At 34.1% G+C, this 18735-nt stretch overlaps 3 protein-coding genes across 3 annotated transcripts; all 3 read left to right on the top strand.

The window, feature by feature from the left end:
• The first annotated feature begins 1063 nt into the window (after positions 1 to 1063).
• On the top strand, positions 1064 to 1918 carry LOC149400170 (auxin-responsive protein SAUR78-like). The gene has a single exon (XM_089612782.1). The coding sequence runs from the start codon at positions 1194 to 1196 to the stop codon at positions 1584 to 1586; it is 393 nt and encodes a 130-aa protein (XP_089468908.1). The 5' UTR covers positions 1064 to 1193; the 3' UTR covers positions 1587 to 1918.
• Positions 1919 to 10101: 8183 nt separating this feature from the next.
• LOC149400169 (putative pectinesterase 63) lies at positions 10102 to 13094 on the top strand. Its single transcript, XM_089610393.1, has 4 exons — positions 10102 to 10584; positions 11503 to 11709; positions 12412 to 12647; positions 12902 to 13094. Exons 1-4 carry the CDS (start codon positions 10102 to 10104, stop codon positions 13092 to 13094), a joined length of 1119 nt encoding a protein of 372 aa, XP_089466519.1.
• Positions 13095 to 15376: 2282 nt separating this feature from the next.
• Positions 15377 to 18187, top strand: LOC149400168 (putative pectinesterase 63). The gene is made up of 4 exons (XM_089610392.1): positions 15377 to 15871; positions 16664 to 16870; positions 17421 to 17656; positions 17970 to 18187. The coding sequence occupies exons 1-4, from the start codon at positions 15377 to 15379 to the stop codon at positions 18160 to 18162; spliced, it is 1131 nt and encodes a 376-aa protein (XP_089466518.1). The 3' UTR covers positions 18163 to 18187.
• The last annotated feature ends 548 nt before the right edge of the window (positions 18188 to 18735 follow it).

The following is an 18735-nucleotide window of genomic DNA, read 5'->3' as shown; positions in this document are numbered from 1 at the left end:
TTTTTTTAATTAAAAATAAATATATATTAAAAAAAAGACTTGACCTAATTTTGAGAGAGACCTAGCATTTTTATTTTTTTCCCAAATCAGATTTTACTGAAGTGGAAGTACTAAATGATTCTAAGCAAGTTGTTTTGGGTAAGATAATTAATTTGATAAGTTATTTGACATATTCATTTGTTGTTTGTTTATTAAAACAAATTTATTTTAAATTTATGTCACTATTGTTAACATATGATGTTCAAGTTGTCATAGAAGAACAAACTTCTCATATATCAACTCCTACTGCTACTACATGTACAACTTGATTATGTGATCTATAAAAGTAACACACAAATTCAATCGTTGTATAGTTTATTATGATCATTAGGGTTGTAGTTTTAATTTTATATTATGATATTTACATGTTCATGTAGTTGGAGACGAGTATCCTTTTGATTTTTTTTTTACTCAGTTTTAGATTATGTATTGTCATTTTGGAGCTTTATAAGAGTGGTTTGTACTCGTTTTTTGAATTTTTACAAACCGGATTTGGATTTTAGAAAATGAATATCCATTTTATAAAATTGGATATTAAACTGGATCTGAAATTTTACAAACTGGATAACCGAATTTTAAAAACTGGATACTGGACTGGATACTGGATTTAAGAAACCGGATAACCGAATATTCGGATAACCGAATTTCGGTTTTAGACTAAATTGGACCGGATACTGGACCGAGTTTTTAAAAACCGAAAATTCGGATTCGGATACTAAAAATGTCAAAAACCGAACCGAACCGATCCAGTTTCACCCCTAATCAAAATCCTCATTAAATATTAGTGTCCATTGACTTAAAAAATAAAAAATTATCCAAAGTATTTCTAACGCCAAAAAGCGGAACAACTTTACAGTTTCTCTCCTCCAACACATATAGTCAGTCAGTCTTACTCTTACGGACCCACATTCAGCACAGCAAAAAAAACTTTTCGACATTGCAAAGACTTGAGGTCAAGTTACCATTATACCCTTTCTCCACCCCCTTTAAATACGAACCTTCCCTCTCCCTTCCCAATCCCCCAACACACCAACAATCAAAACAAGGGCACCAAAAACCTCTCCAATCCCCATTTCTCTCGCTCTCGTCACTCACAACACACACACTCGCCGATTCTCTCTTTCTCTCACTTTTCCTTCACTTTCTGCGTCGGAATGGCCAAACAAGGAAAGCTGACGAAGATCAAGTCGGTGCTCAAGAAGTGGAACTCGTTCGGGAAGCAGCAGAGCGGAGCCACCAGCCATCGGCGGAGCGGGAACTCCGTGGCCTCCGCCGCGTCGGACGACGAGACTCCGGAGATCTCCAGAGACCTCCGCGCCGTCTTCGTCGGAAAGTCGCGGCGGCGATACCTCGTCGCCGCCGACGTCGCCGACCACCCGCTCTTCCGAGAGCTCGCCGAGAGGTCGTCCTCCTCCGCCGACGACGACCACGACACGATCAACGTCTCGTGCGAGGTCGTCCTGTTCGATCACCTGCTCTGGATGCTCGAGAACGCCGATCCGCAACCGGAATCGCTGGACGAGCTCGTCGATTTCTACGCCTGTTGAGACCGAATCGTAGAGATATGTGTTTTTTTTTTCCGTGTATGAAATTTGTTACTCCTCGTTCGACTCGACTCTGTGTACATTATCTATATATGTAAACATATTGTCTAAAATTTTAATAATGGCGTAGTGAGAGAGTAATTTTAGGAAGATGATCTGATTAGCGTTTCAGACTGAGAGAGTGTTTGTATTTGTATCGGACGGTGAGGGATAAGTTATACGCACATCTTTTGCCTGATTTGATGATGATGATGTAAAATGATCCACCAGCGAAAAAAGGTTTATGTACTTCTATTTCATAAAAAAAAAAAAAATTATATAACTATTTACTTTTACTGTTTGTGTTTCATCTATGTGATGGATGGATGATGATGATGCTCTCTTTTTGCTTCATTCTGTCATTTCTCTCCCTTTTCCTTCCAGCTTTTGTCAATGCCTGTCCATCTTACTCGCACACACGAGTGTTTCAACTTTCAAGGGACGCTCAATGCAATAGCCTATAGTTGGTAAATAGAACAAATAATGTCAATGTCGCCTAAATAATTGTAGGAATAAAATTTGGTCTAATTATTCATATTTGACTTCGTAACATGTTTTGACTATTTTCTAAATAACTAAAATTTCAAAAAGATTTGTAACTAATTAGGTTGTGATTTTGGATTTAACTTATGCTTGACAATTTTTAGGGATATAGCCAAATGGCTTACGTGACAATAATTAAAGTCTGATTTGTCTTTATTTATTAACAAATTCGTCACTTTCTCTTTCCTATTTTTTTCAAATATTTTTTTTTCATCAAAAATTCGTATTTTTCTCGTACGAACTCGAAATTGAGTGATTTCAGATCCTACAAATTCGTGGCGTCGAGATCTTCAAAAATAGACCCATTGTGTTTGATGAAAAATTATGTTCAATGCATAATATTTACATTTCCATATATTTTTTTGAGAATTTCAAAAAATTTCAGTTATTTCCATATTTAAGTTAGTAACGCGATTTTTCTACATCTATGGTATTAAACATGATTTTTCATCAAACACAATAGATATATTTTTGAAGATCTCGGCGTCACGAATCCGTAGGATTTGGAATAACTCAATTTCGAGTTTGTATGAGATAGATATGGTTTTTTGAAGTTTTTATGTAAAAAAAATGTAGGAAAAAAGTAAGAGAGAGAAAATGACGAATTTGTTAATAAATAAGGGCAAATCATACCTTAATTATTGTCACATAAACTTGTTAGCCATTTCCATAAAAGTTGTGAAACGTATGCTAAAAACAAATTTCATAGTTTTATTTTGACTATTTTGCTACTGCCCAATTTCAAATATGAATCTATTTAAGCCATATACAAAATTTCACTAATATATATATATATATATATATATATATATATATATGTATATATATATATATGTATATATATATATATATATATTTTAATGTCACGGATTTTCTATTAAAATTGGGTAAAATCCCATTAATACAGGAGAAAAACACCTTAATACATTGGACATCTCAAAACTAAGTTGAAGTGAAACTAATACTAAGTTCCGGTAATCGCACGTTTTGTGCATGTTTTCGACAAGAGGAAGAACGACAAGCACAATAATCGAGCACACATAGGGCTCTTTCAACAAAACCAAAATTGGTTGATGGAAAGATCCATTCAACCACGGTCCGATGACCACGAAGAAGATGCATCTTCAACCTGTATAGAACAAAACCTAACAGGAAATCCACAACGGGATAGTGGACGACGGCTAATCCGTCTCCAAAATAAACCAAGCCAAACAAAACGCAACAAAAAAATAAAAGAGTCACAAATCCTTTTAAAACAAAAAAACTCGAAATAAAAATTAAATATGTCACCTAAGTTTGATAGACAACCTCGAAAAGCTTAGCCACATCGTCCCCGTTGCCGAGAAGCCTCGCCACAACATCATCGAAACCACACCGCAGAGTCCCCGTCGCCGGCTCCGGGAAGCTACGCCACAGCTCCGCCGCCGAGGACTGTCGCCGCACCGACGCCGTCAGGAGTCACGCAGCAGCATCGTCGGCACCATCACTGAAGACCCACACCGCACAACTGCCATAGCTGATGAGCCATGACACGAAACCATCGTCGACAAACCTGCAGCAACACGGTCAAGCTTCGTTGTCGTCTTTCGACCTCCGGTAACAATTCGCACCTCCTCCCCCGGAATCGATTCCAGGGGAGAAAAATAGTAGATCTAGATCTAAATCTGAAGAAAGAAAATCAAATTTTTTTTTTTTAGAGAGAGAGATATGTGGGATGCTGCTAGTTAGGATCGTTGTCTTACTAATATTTTGTTTGAAGATGATAGTTCTATAACTACTCTACATTTTATTTCATACATATTTCATTCTTTTAGTTAACAACTCAGAGGATTTTTTTTTTTTTTTTTTAAATTATTTAGAGTATGTTAAGTAAAATAACTCAAATAAACTTATAAAGAACAAGAAAAACTGTAAAAATAAAATATTTCCGGAATAAAAATGTGAAATAAGATGTATCGAAGTTATGTTTTGAAATGCGGTACTTCGATAATTTTCACCAAAAGCCATATGCCTGATTGTCTTGTAATCGGTTGGTGTTGTCGGTATGGATGGAGCTACAGTAAACTACAATTTTTTTTTTTATTGTACTTTTGGCCTATTTTAAAAAAAATTTACACTTTTTTATACTAAAAATTTATAAATGAGCCCATTTGAAACATTTTTTTTTCAAATTAGCCCTTTTTGGTGAGCTTCTTCTCTGGCTCAGTCCCTAGTTGTCAGATGAAGCACTAATTCACATAGAAATCAATTTAGTTCAAATTTGGGCGCTCTAGCTAACTAGCTTTTTTGAAACTTAAAATTGTGGAATAGCCAATATTTTAGTAATATTTTGTAATTGGTCAATCCCTGATGCAATAAGACAAAATTATCCTTATTTTTTTTCCCTCATTCATTGTAAAAAATAAATTAAATGAAAACAATACAATCTCTCTCTCTCTCTCTCTCTCTATCTCTCTCTCTCTTCCTCACATTTTTAGCCACGCTGGAGGTCAAAAACAACATCGTCACACTTAATAGTCGGTAATAACTTTTAATAGATTTCTAGAACCAAAATCCTATTAACAGTTATTACTGACTATTCAATAAAACATAATCTTATTAACAGTTATTGCCGACTATTAACTGCACTTTTAATATTTTTGACGTCTCTCTAAAAATGTGACGAAAAAGAAGAGAGAGAGAGAGAGAGAGAGAGAGAGAGAGAGATAACTGAGATACTAATAATTAGTGGTTTTGAATAATAAATTGAGTGTTTTTATTTCAAAAAGAAATTATAATTAACTAACTATAGGTGTTTTTATTTGTTTAATGTTTTCTAAACTTTGGCTATAATAAAATTCCCACGTTTGAAATGATCGGTGATAGAACTCTTCAAATTTTAGTACCTCAATTGAGAAAGTGTGAGTTGAATTCAATTTTAGAGCCAAAGTCGTAGAGTTAAGCAAATTATCATGATTTTTTTGGACATTCTAGCTATCTAGTCAAATACAAACTTGATTTTAAAGAAGTAACTAATATTTCGTTTATTTTAGTAAATTAGACATACCGCCGTTTATCAAAATTAACGTATGAAAATGCTAAGAACAAGCATGTATCTTATTATATGATTAATTAGGCCACATCATCAAATGTGACTAAATTTTAGATATATAAAAAACGTTGACTAGATTATAAATTCAACGTTTTAAGCGGCCTAGTCAGTGGGATTTTTTTCTCCTTGTTGTTCATCAAGAGGATTTTTCTTATTTTTGTCATAATTAACAAAAGAGTCTTCTAACAAAGTAGTCATTAAAACTAAAAATAACTAACGTTCAAACTTATTAAAGTATAGTTTTTCAAATAGATTGTTAATATATGGCTTGTTTATATTGTATAGTATACATTTAGCGGGTGCATGTTATTAATTAATAACTATAGTTGTATCCCCATAGTTTTTTTTATTATATATAATCCCCATAGGTTATATAATATAAACTAATATTTATAGATAATCATGTTATCAAGAGTTTCCCTTGTACATTGTTAGAGTACCTTAGGTGTACGACTAGTCGTTTTTTAATATCCTTTTGTCTGTGTCGTTTACAGCTTAGCTAGATGTATAAATGCTCTGTACATTTCAAATCTGAGCGGTATCAATGAATGAGTTCTTCTTCTTCTTCTCTTCTTGATCCAAACACTCCCTAAACTCTAACATGGTATCAGAGCAGCGATCTTCATGATCCAGTGAAACCCTACTCTCTCAGATCGGTGATCTTCTTCTTCTCCGATCTCCCTATTTACCTCCACCGGTGATCTTCTTCTTCTCCGACCTCTGTACCTCATTTTTTTTCTTTTTCGACAACAAAGGAAATCGGCAACGCTGTGCAATTCATCACCTTCTCTCATCCAATCGCCTCCAAACTCGACGGAAACAACTTCATCGTGTGGCGTAAGCAGGTTCTAGCTCATCTCCGCGGTCACAACCTTCAGAGATTTCTTTCTCCTGAAGTCATTCCTCCACCTGAATTCACAAATGAGCGCAACCGCGAAAATGGAGTGGTCAATCCGGCCTTCGTCGCCTGGGATCGTCAAGACCAACTCATCTTCTCCTGGCTCATGGCCTCCATGAATGACAGTCTTCTCTCGCGAATGGTCTCATGTGAAACTTCTGCTCAGATCTGGAGTACCTTAGGTGTACGACTAGTCGTTTTTTAATATCCTTTTGTCTGTGTCGTTTACAGCTTAGCTAGATGTATAAATGCTCTGTACATTTCAAATCTGAGCGGTATCAATGAATGAGTTCTTCTTCTTCTCTTCTTGATCCAAACACTCCCTAAACTCTAACATACATCAAGTTTGTCAATAATTGTGGTCCAATCATCAATTTTTATTTTTAGAAGTATGGACGAGAGAGAACGAGGCATAAATGAAGTAAGAGTATTACTGTATACTAAATATTTAAATACGAAAATAAAAATAAAAAAGAATTAGGTATCATTAACAGTTGTCAATTGTTGAGCGATTCCTTCGACATGGCTATTTCTTCTAACTTCTATATTAGAAGTATAAGAGTACAAACATCTATGTGATCTAAATGATTCAAATAAATAGTACTATGTGCTAAATATTATCTCAAGATTAACATTATAAAGGCAAATTTGAAATCTGATTTCTCAATCAAGAACGTTTCAATCACTAAACGAGCTTTAATAAATTAGAATCACTGTCACTAATAGCAATATATATATATATATATATATATATATATATATATATATATATATGAAAAATAGTGGTTCTCGATATTCTTAGGATATATTGTCCACTAGAAGATCATTGTAATTTTTTATTGCATTTGCTTCATTAATAAAATGAAACGCCATTATTTTCAATTGGTTAGAAGCCTTAATTCATTTATTTTATAAATATTTATCAAAGCCATAACCTTCTGTAGAAACTAAACAACATGTTTATATTTTAGAATGAAACATCTAGGTCTATGTGGAGCATTTAAACATGGTCATTGATTGATATACGTCTACATAATTTGATTCAGAATCACATATGTGAAACACGAGGAGTATGCTCACTAAATGAGACCATTCCTTGTAGACATGGTCTGGACAAATTTCTTTATGATATGTCGTTTAAAGAATTTTAGTGATACACATTCTTGAATGATGGTTATATAAGAATCAATCTTAATCCCAAGGTGCTCCTAAACTTCTAGATCATAGTCTTGAATTCTTTGATTCATTCACTGATAGTAATTTGGGTTTAATCCAAGAACTAGGGTAATGGAGAAAATTGTGAGATTTTTATACCAAAACTCGTTGTCTCGTAGCGAGATCTTTTACGCGAGAAATATTGCGAGTTAGCGCGAGAAACAGACCAATTTGCAAGTTATTCTCAACTTGCTCTCGCCCCTATGCAAGAAGCGAGAAGTCGCGCGAGATACTCCCATCTCGTGCGAGATTTCAACCCTTGGTTTAATCCCTTGTTTTTATAATTTGAAATATGATCACTACGAATGAGATTTACGATCACGAAATCTATCTCTAAAAAAGGAGTAGAATTAAATTACAATCACCTAAGGATATATTCCATAATCAATTGATTGCACGCACTTCATAATATGATTAGCAAAATAAAATTTTGGTTGGGACATCAATGATACTCAGGGCTAATATGTCACTTAAATGGTATATAGCATTGTTATGTTCTATTTTTTAACGATTGGAACGTGGAGGATCATCACTCGTAATGTGAGTATATCAATGAATACTCCTATTTCTAGTAGATATAATTATAATAACAAAAGAGTACATTTCCAGACACCAAAATTGATAAATCGTTTAAGCGTAAGAAAAAGCTTTTGTCATTAGGTTGTCCCCGAGTTGACTCTAACAAAATATATTGGGATACTCTATAGTAATATTTGATTAGTAACAATCTCATATTTTGAGTCTAACTAAAACACATTTTAGCTTAATAAAAGAGATTTGACAAATAAATAGTTAATTGTTAAATAATTTCATAATGACCTATTTTAGTGGGTTTTGGATGGCATTAAAAATAGTTCCCAAGACCTAGTAGACCATGTCTTACACACCCAAGCCTTACGGAACCTCCTTTAGTGATTAGTTTGTAATTAAACTTTGAAGATTTAATGTCAAGTTTGTAACTATTAAAAAAATGGGTTATTAAGTTATATAGTCACACGGTTAGAGTGAATTGAGATATAACCCACCTTTGGTTAATTTCTTGTAAATAGTCAAGTTAACTTATTAACAGATTAATAAAAGACTTATTTAACTCAGCCAAACATGTAAAAAATGTAGTTAATAGACTGCCACGTATGCAAGTTGGCTATTTACAAAGTATTTACCAAAACTTGGTTAATTTAAAATTTCTATAGTTTAGGTGGCTTACGTAGCCAATTTTTTGTTAAAAAAAATCGATATAGTGACAAATTTGTCACTAAATAAAAAATAAATCGGATTAGTTTCAAACTTGTCACTAAATTTTCAAAGCACAAACTCAGAGTTTGCTTGAAGATTTACAGCTTCGTCACTAATTCAAAAAAAAAATCGAAATAGTGACCAACTAAATCTTCAAATAGAACCCATTTTTTTAAAAATTTAAATTTTGTTTTCTAGATTTGAAGCTTAAAAACATGATTTTCTAAATGTATTTGTCAGATAAAACTTATGTACTACTAAAAATAAAGAAAAAACGCAATCCACAAAATTACAAGTTCTCAAATTTTTGTTCTTATTCGAAACTCAAAAGTATGAAGAAAAAAAACAAGAAACAAAATTTACGTGTATCCGAAACATCAAGAACATCACACCCATGCAGATTTAAGACGAAAAAACACTAACTTGGGTCGCGGCCGATCGACATGAGATAAGGAGGAAAGTGAGGAAGAAAGAAGGAAGAAGATATAATAATTAGGGGTACTTAATGAAGTAGGTTGGAAAACTAAATGCTAAGTAAATAAGTAAATAAGAAGAGGTTAGTTAGAATAAGTAAAAATAATTTATCTCTTCTTTGACTGTCTTTATCTCTCCTTTAACACTCATATGTTAGTCTTTTTGAGATTTTGATAGGAAAAGGAAAAGTGACTATAATTTAGTCATAGTGGTGTCCATAACCCAAATATAAGCCATCTTTATTAACACACTTGCAAGGACAACGCTCATCCATTTCCACAAGTTACATTGTCTATATTCTTGTTGAGTACAATTTTATTTCACTTAATTTATTTTTATACGGTTTTACAGTTTCATTTAATTTTGTCATGTTCATACTTTTATTTAGAATAAGGTCAAAATCATCTTAATTTTTTTTAAAAAAAATGTATTCATAAAAAGTTTGAAATAACGAAATATTCTTAAAATGATCATATTTAAGTTATTTATATAAACTCTACCTATCTATTTCGTTAAAACTTAATTTGAGCATCTAAATTTCAAATTGGTTTTTCTTAATTTGATGCTTTGATATACACATACTGACATACACACATCTTTTTGTTCCAAAACGTGTATTTTTTTTTTTTTAATCTCTGTCGTCGAACTTTTAATTAGTCCCCTAATTACCGGATCTTTATATAGTTATCTCAACAAACACTGACACAACCCAATGTGGTAATATTGATATGTTCTCGAACTCCAGTTACTCAATCACAACTTCCCTCTCTCTCCAAAACTCACGTCTTCCACTAATCCTAAACAAACCCGTCGTATTCCGAAAACACCCCTCAATCGATCACGCCAACGCTGATTGGCACTTCCTGTAATTAGCACGCGTAACACACGAAAAACCACGTAAGAGTTAAACTGCATGAAAACCCTCACTATATATAACCAATGAAAAAATCCACAAACACGATGAGGAAAATAAATAAATAAAATAAATTATAAAAAATTATATAATTAATCCTCCCAAGAAAATGGATAGTGCGGTGTTGTTGTTGCTGCTGGCGGTGGCGGTGGCGGCGGTGGAGGCCCGGCCGAGCGTGATTCCGGCGGATAGCTCGAAGCTGAGCGCGTGGCTTTCACGCAACATAAGGAATTACGAGAACGAGAGCAGGCACTTCAAGTACGCTCTGGACGGGCCTCTGGCGGCGGCGGAGAAATCGGTGAGGGTGATAAAGGTGAGGAAAGACGGGACTGGAGATTTCAAGACCGTCACGGCGGCTCTGGCGAGCGTTCCGGCCGGGAACACTCGCCGGGTTTTGATCTTCATCGGCGGCGGAGAGTACCGCGAGAAGATCACCATCGACCGCTCTAAAGCCTTCATTGCCTTTTACGGCGACGCCAGAGACGTCCCAGTCATCACCTACAACGGTAACGCCGCCAAATACGGCACCGTTTACAGCGCCACCGTGGCTGTGGAGTCTGACTACTTTGTCGCTGTAAATATCGCGTTTGTGGTACGTATATACTTACTTCGTTAAATATACGTCTTAGTTATATTGTTAATATTATTGAAATGTGGTTGCATGCATGGTTGGATGTGTAGCATTGTTTGGAGAAGCTGGAAAAATATATTGAATTTGCTATAGTTGAACCTTTTAAAATTTTGGTTTAATTATCCAATAATTAAATAAACAGTATAAATAAAAACAAAATACCTGCATCTATTATAAAAAAAATAAAAAAAATTAAGCTATATTTTTAATATTTGAATCATTGAGTTATAATTATAATTGAAAGCACTCGTCAAAATGAGCTGAGATGTTAATTTTTAAACTTTTAATATTAAGGAATTCTTGTAATTGGGCCAGTTTTCCTTTTTTGGATAGATTATTGTTAATTGTTATTTTAGTAAAGCGAGCTGTTAAGTATTAGTTTTAATTTTTAATTTTTAAGAAGCTATTTAATTTTCGGGTATTATCTTTGTCATTATCTTATATGTTCTTTATATTGAAAAACAGACGACGGACTTCTATTATTTCCTCCTCATTTTTTCTTCTTCTCCTGATTAGTGGGATAAGTACATAAATGAACTCACAATTTCAATCTGAACTCGGATCCTCTATCTTTTTTGGTGTCTAAAGTCTTGGTGTCCCTCCAATCAAAATAAGACATATCATCATTTTTATTTAATTAATCATTTCTATTTATTTAAAAATAAATTAAAATGATAAAATTGGTCTAATTAGACTATTGAGCTACTTACCTAATATTAATATTATGTTAATCAATAAGCTGATTCTGACGTACCATCAGATAAGCCTGAAGCAGGATCGGATCAGATTGATCATTTCAGTAAAATAGTATCATTTTTCTTCTTCTATAAGTTTTAATCCAGCAGCAATGATGAGATGGATATGGTTTTATATTTACAGAACTCGTCTCCGATGCCGGACGGGAAAATGAACGGAGCTCAGGCGGTGGCGATGAGGATATCCGGTGACAAAGCCGCGTTTCACAACTGCAAGTTCATTGGCTACCAAGACACCTTGTGCGATGACAAAGGCAGGCATTTCTTTGGAGACTGTTACATCCAAGGCACGGTTGATTTCATTTTTGGCAATGGACAATCTCTCTACTTGGTATGTATATATAATTTCTTTATCTAACTTAGATTAACATCTACGCTAACTTGGGTGGCGAAAACAGAATAGAATCCAAATTTGCTCGTTCTTGCCAAATTCTGTTACGGTATACTATTCACAAAATCAGTATCTTTCCCGTATTGTTTCGATATTTTTTTCTTCTGAATATTATGATATATTTTAGTTTTATTTTTTAATATTTTTTTATTCGCGAACATACATCGTAATTAAATTGAACGAAATATTCGGACCGAAACTTTCCATTCCCATTAATTTTAGGAAAAATTATACAAATTAATAACTATTTGAAACTTATTGATTAGCAAAATAGTCGAGGTTTCAACTTTTCAGCAAAATAGCCAAATTTACGTTTTCAAAAAAATTTTGACAGCCAAGATTAATTTTTTTTAAACCAACTTACTTCACATTTTAGCTACATCACCCTTAATTTTATAATTCTCCACTCATTCAGTTATTTTATACACGAAGTATTCAAAACCTACCCACCTTTATTTAATGATTTTATAATTTCCTACCTATTTGATAAATTAGATACTACCTTTTGTTAAATTTTTCTGATAATTTTTTTCCAAGAGTTATGCTAAACTCATTTTAAATTCAATTCCTAATGTTTATCCCTCTTTAAACTCATTTCAAGTATGTTACTAATAGTAATTTCTTGATATTTTGTATATGCAGAACACGACTTTAGTGTCGGTGGCGAAGGGGATGGGGGCAATAACGGCGCAGGCGAGAGGTGACGCGTCGGAGGACAGCGGGTTCGCATTTGTTCACTGCAACGTGTCCGGCACAGGCGACACTTATCTGGGCCGGGCCTGGAAAGAGAGGCCCAGAGTCGTTTTCGCATACACCTACATGGGTAGGCTTATCAATCCCAGAGGCTGGTCCGACAACATGTACAACGACCACAAAAGGTAATAGCATGAACTCGCACAATGCAACGTGGGTTTTATGGGATAATTCCAAAACTACGACTAATTATTGACAAGTTTGTCAATAAATAATTGTGCTTATTCACAAACATGTCAATAAACAACTGTGTTTATTGATAAACATTTTTGTAAATAAAAAAAAAATTATCTCATAGCCGGGATATGAATGTTTATATGAAATTTAGAACATTATAAAAGAAATTTCTGACTCGGTCCACGGTTATATGAATATATAGGAGTGTGTACTATGGAGAGTACCATTGCATGGGACCGGGAGCGGAGGCAGCGAAAAGAGCGGATTATGCGAGCAGAATGACGGATGTGCAAGTGAGGCCATTCATGAGCATGACTTACATTCAAGGCAACAAATGGCTTCTCTCCCCTCGCGCCCTCAACCAGTACCGAATGTTGGGCACCTCTAATACATAAATTAATTAATCGGATTCATAACATACATTTATACGTACATACATGAGTCATGATCTAATTGCGATATGTCACGCTACATCGTGTTGATATATATATATATATATATTTATATGATGACATGGAAAGAATTGTAATTTTATTCGCGATACAATTATTTATAATTAAACTAAGAAACCAGTATTTCGTGATACAAAAAAACCCTATCACATGTAATTGTTAGAAGAAAAAAAATCACTTCCTTAAGTTTAAGCCCATATACAACTATTTGGGCCTTTGTATTGTGAGCTTCATTCTCCAACAACCTCCACTCTTGAGTCCAACACGTGTTATATACAAATATTACTAAACTCATGTCACCTTAACAAAATAAAATAAAATTTAACATTTGACAATTCTATTATTAAATGAGTTATTTAAAGACTGTAATACCCTTCATAATTTCATGGTAGATCTGTAACAAAATAAGTAAACGAACACAAAGAGGTATTTTTGTAAAAAAATAATTATCTATGCTGATTTCAATAGTAGAATTGTCAAAATTTTAAGTTTTTATTGATTTTAGTAAAGTGAAGTAATATTTATGTCAAAATCCCTAAGTTTAAGCCCATATATAACTATTTGGGCCGTCGTATGGTGAGCTTCATTTTCCAACAACCTCCACCTTGAAATCTAACACGTCTTCTATCATCGACCCTAAACATAGTGAATTCGCTACACTTGCTTTGCGCGGTCCAAAAACCGATATCGATTAGACGTCAAACGAGTTTGAACAAAGTTAGAGCTTGTGTTCTGATTTAATCGAGGCACGTGTGGCCCATGAGGTTTCCACGGATGCAAAATTCTGCCATTTCTCAAGACCTACATAGATAAAACAACATTGATAATTAATTGTCAGTGCGTCGGCGATGTGACACAAGCACTAGATCCCATTTTTTTAGGCCAATAACAAGCTGTCACGTCAGCGCTGATGGCGCTGATACCGCTGACAATTATTATTAATGTAAATTAAATCTCTCAATCAAAGACCAAACACATCATATCCAGTCCCTTGTACAAAAATACATACAACATAATGAAATTCACTTACACAGACAACCAAGTCTATTTAGGTAAAAATATAAAACCCAAGGCTCACTTTCCTTAGCTCTTGAACACTCTTCTAATTTATCCCCGGCTCTAAAGGTTTTCTTATATATATTCTAACATTGACGCTTCGTGTAATTTGCATATCCGAACCCCTAGACCCGGGACAATCCACTATCTCATCTCGGACAAACTCCAAGACTTGCCCTAATCTACTCCAAGACTCGGGAAATCACCAAAACAGTCTTCTCAAGTCTCCACCTCCACTGGGTCTAGACACTTTTAATAGATCGATAAATTTCACCCGTATCTCGTTTGTAGATGATAACTCTTAGTATCTAGAACTTTTAAATATTACCTAAACGTCTCTTTGTTTTTTCAAATGGTTTTGACGTTATTTTAAAATGAAATAGTAAACAAATAAGAAAATTAAATGAAGAAGTTGTAAATTGTAAGAAATATAAGTCAAATAAACCGGCAAACAAGAAAGAAAAAAAAAATATGAAAAAAGAGATATATTCTGGTCAGGGGCGGAGCTACGTGGGGACCAGCGGGTGCACGGGTCCCCACTGGCTCGGGACAAAATAAGTTCTTTTCGATTTTTTTTCTCGTAGTAAGTTCTTTTCGATTTTTTTTCTAATATAAAGTAGTTTGGGCAATTTCTACTTCTCGATCAATGCTCATTAATTTTGCTAGTACTTCATAGGCCAGGAATTTGAGCGTCTAAATTTTAGATTGCTTTTGCATTCATATCTGTACAAGTTCATGTACATTAGCTTTTTGTTCCTGAAGTGTCTATATGTTGTTTATTTTCACATCGAACTATAAATTAGTCACCTAATTACCAGATCTTTATTGTAATCTAAACAGCCACTAACATGTTGTTCTTTATGCTGCGGTTACTTAATCATATGTTTTAACACTTTCCTCTCTCCAAAACTCACGCTCTCCACTAATCCTAAACCAATCTTTCATATCCCGAAAACACCCCTCATTCGAACACACCCCACGCTGATAGGAATAAAACACCCCACGTACGAAACTGCATGAAAACTAACTCGTTCCATATAAACCAAGAAAACTCCACAATCTCGATGAGGAAAAAAAAAAAAAAAAAGAGAAGTATATATTTATATACTATAAAACATTAAATATATTAAATAATAATATAAAATATATATATCCTCCAAGAAAAGCAAATGGATAAGTTGGTGCTATTTCTATTGGCTGCTATAGCCGTGTCGGCGGCGTCAGCCCGGCCGGAACCGCCTCCGAGCCAGATTCCGGCGGACAGCTCTAAGCTGGACGAGTGGCTTTCACGCAACATAAGGAAGTACGAGAACGAGAGCAAGGAATTCAAGTACGCTCTGGACGGGCCTCTAATGGAGGCTGAGAAATCGGTGAGGGTGATAAAGGTGAGGAAAGACGGGACTGGAGATTTCAAGACCGTCACGGAGGCTCTGGCGAGCGTTCCGGCCGGGAATACTCGCCGGGTTTTGATCTATATCGGCGGTGGAGAGTACCGCGAGAAGATCACCATCGACCGCTCCAAAGCCTTCATTGCCTTCTACGGCGACGCCAGAGACGTCCCAGTCATCACCTACGACGGTACGGCCGCCAAGTACGGCACCGTTTACAGCGCCACCGTGGCTGTGGAGTCCGACTACTTTGTCGCTGTTAATATCGCGTTTGTGGTAAGTATATTTCAGATTAGTATGAAATAAAATGAAAACTTGTTGCAATTAGTTAATTCCTTAATTTTTTTTTAATAAGATTTTAGTAGAAATGTCATTTTATTAAGAAAATAATAGATTAAATCCGTATTAAACAATTAATTAAAGAGGAAATTTTTTTATTTTTTTTATTTATTAAATGAAACTTTGACTATTTAAATAGTGGACAGACTACTTGTTTAATTGATTTTAAAACGTGTGGTAATTTCAAGTGATTTTCTCCTTTTAAAACAAAATGTACTATAATATTTTACTTCTCATACTTATTCCGAGCACTAATGGAGCCAGATGAAGACCTAGATAAAATGATATATTTTGCTCTTTTTATTTTTGTTTCTTTTTATTTTATCTTAAAAATTTTATAAATTAGATCCTCTAATTATATTTTTTTGCATATTACCCCCTTTTTATAAACATTATTTATTGTTTGAACTCAAATTTATTTTGTTTACTAATTTGCTGTTTCATTTATAAGAATTTATAATTTACAGTTTTAAAAACACTATTTATTTTTAAAACTATTTATTAGAAGATTTAAAAGAGCTCCTACTTAAATAATATTTAGCTTAAAAAAGACATGTGTAATTTTATTCACTCTAAATGATAACAAGTGATAACGAGACAATCTAATAGCACATCTCAATATATATTAGACTTAAAAAGACTCATTTCAGTAAAATGGTATTTTTTTTTTCCCTTTTACAAAAGTTAATTAATCTTAGAACAATGAGAAGGATGGGTTTATATTTACAGAACTCATCTCCGATGCCGGACGGGAAAACGAACGGAGCTCAGGCAGTGGCAATGAGAATATCCGGTGACAAAGCAGCGTTCCACAACTGCAAGTTCATTGGCTACCAAGACACCTTATGTGATGACAAAGGCAGGCATTTCTTTGGAGACTGTCACATCCAAGGCACGGTTGATTTCATTTTTGGCAATGGACAATCTCTCTACTTGGTATGTATATAATTTCTTTATCTAATTAATTTCTGACAAGTCACATTTACATGCCTGCTGCCCAAAACCACATTTACATGAAAAATTCAAAACATGCCCATTTATTTCAATGGTTTTAACATTTTCTATCTATCCGATTAAATTAGTAATGACGTTACTTAAATTTCTTCACATAATTTAAGTTCAATTCCTAATGTTTATCACTCTTAATTTATTTATTTTGACATTTAATAATTCAATTACTTGAGTAACTAAGCCAGCAAAATTTGAAAATTTGCTAAATAGTCAATTTTATTGTAAATTTTAAGTAAATAGTCATTATGGTGACGTGACATTATTTGGACGTTTTTAGCATTCCATTTATGCTCTTGGAGTTTAATGGTTATTTACAACTATTAACAAATATTTTCAACTATTAATATATGTTTGGTTTTATTAATAAAATCTCGTTGCTATTTACTTTAAATTTATCAAAAGTTAGCTATATGGCAAAACATGAGTTTTCATATGATTATATTTTGATAATTTCATTGACGTTGAACACACACAGAACTCGACTTTAGTGTCGGTGGCGAAGGAGATGGGGGCAATAACGGCACAAGCTAGGAGCGACGCGTCGGATGACAGTGGATTCGCATTCGTCCACTGCAACGTGTCCGGCACTGGCAACACTTATTTGGGCCGGGCCTGGAAGGAGAGGCCCAGAGTCGTTTTCGCATACACCTACATGGGCAGACTTATCAACCCCCAAGGCTGGTCCAACAGCATGTCCAACGACCACAACAGGTAATAATAACATTAATTTTCACATTAATAATTGCGTTACATGAATATGAAATATTTACAAAAAAAAAAAAAAAAACTAGGTAATTAGCCTACTAAAACGTTTGAGATTGCTATATAGTCAACGTTTCGTAAATCTTAGGTAAATAGCCATATAAATGATGTGGCCTAATACATGAAAGTAGCTATTTACCTAAGATTTACGTCTGTAAATATATGGAAGTGATTATTTACCTAAGATTTACGAAACGTTGGCTGTTTAACAATGTCAAACTGTAAATGTGCCTATATACCTAATGGACCCGTAAATTTATAGGACTGTGTACTATGGAGAGTTCGAGTGCATGGGACCAGGAGCGGAAGAGGCAAAAAGAGCAGATTACGCGAGAAGAATGACGGACCAAGAAGTGAAGCCGTTTATGAGTATGACTTACATTGAAGGCAATAAATGGCTTCTCTCTCCTCGTGCCCTTAACCAATACCGCATGTTGGGAACCTCTGATATATAATCGGGTTATTAGCATGTAAATCATGATTGCTATGTAACATCATCTCATGTTAACACGATTATGTGCTGACTTGGTAGGAAATCTATTATGGCACCCAAAAAAAAAAGTCTTTTAATTATAAGTTATTATTAGTTGCGCTGCACGTATATATTAAACGTTTAATTTCGAACTTGTTTTGTAACTATAGTTGATCACTATTTTTTAAAACAAAACTATAACTCGGCCAAGAAGAAAATCTTAAGCACCATTAGTTCAATTAATCCCCAAGCAGGGACGGGGCCAAAAATGTAAATTAGGGATTAATGTGTAAAAAAATCAGGGGAGCTGATCGGTAACATTTTAAGGTAAACTAAAATGAATTTTTTTAAAAAAATAGACAAAAGTTGGGAATTTATTTATTTTTCGAAGATGGCTGAACATTGTGCCTCCGTCTCTGCTCCCAAGTATCACATTAAGACAGTAATATATATTCCAAGAATACCTCAGTTTACAATTTATCACCCATTTATATGTGTTTCAAGTCTGAAAAATGCCTAACTACATTCATAAATAAAATAAAAATAAAAAATTGTG

Source organism: Urtica dioica, chromosome 4 (assembly GCF_054948205.1).
Source record: "Urtica dioica subsp. dioica isolate 48M chromosome 4, U.dioica_male_clone48M_v1_H2, whole genome shotgun sequence".
NCBI lineage: Eukaryota > Viridiplantae > Streptophyta > Magnoliopsida > Rosales > Urticaceae > Urtica > Urtica dioica.
This window is presented reverse-complemented; position numbering and strand designations above follow the sequence as displayed.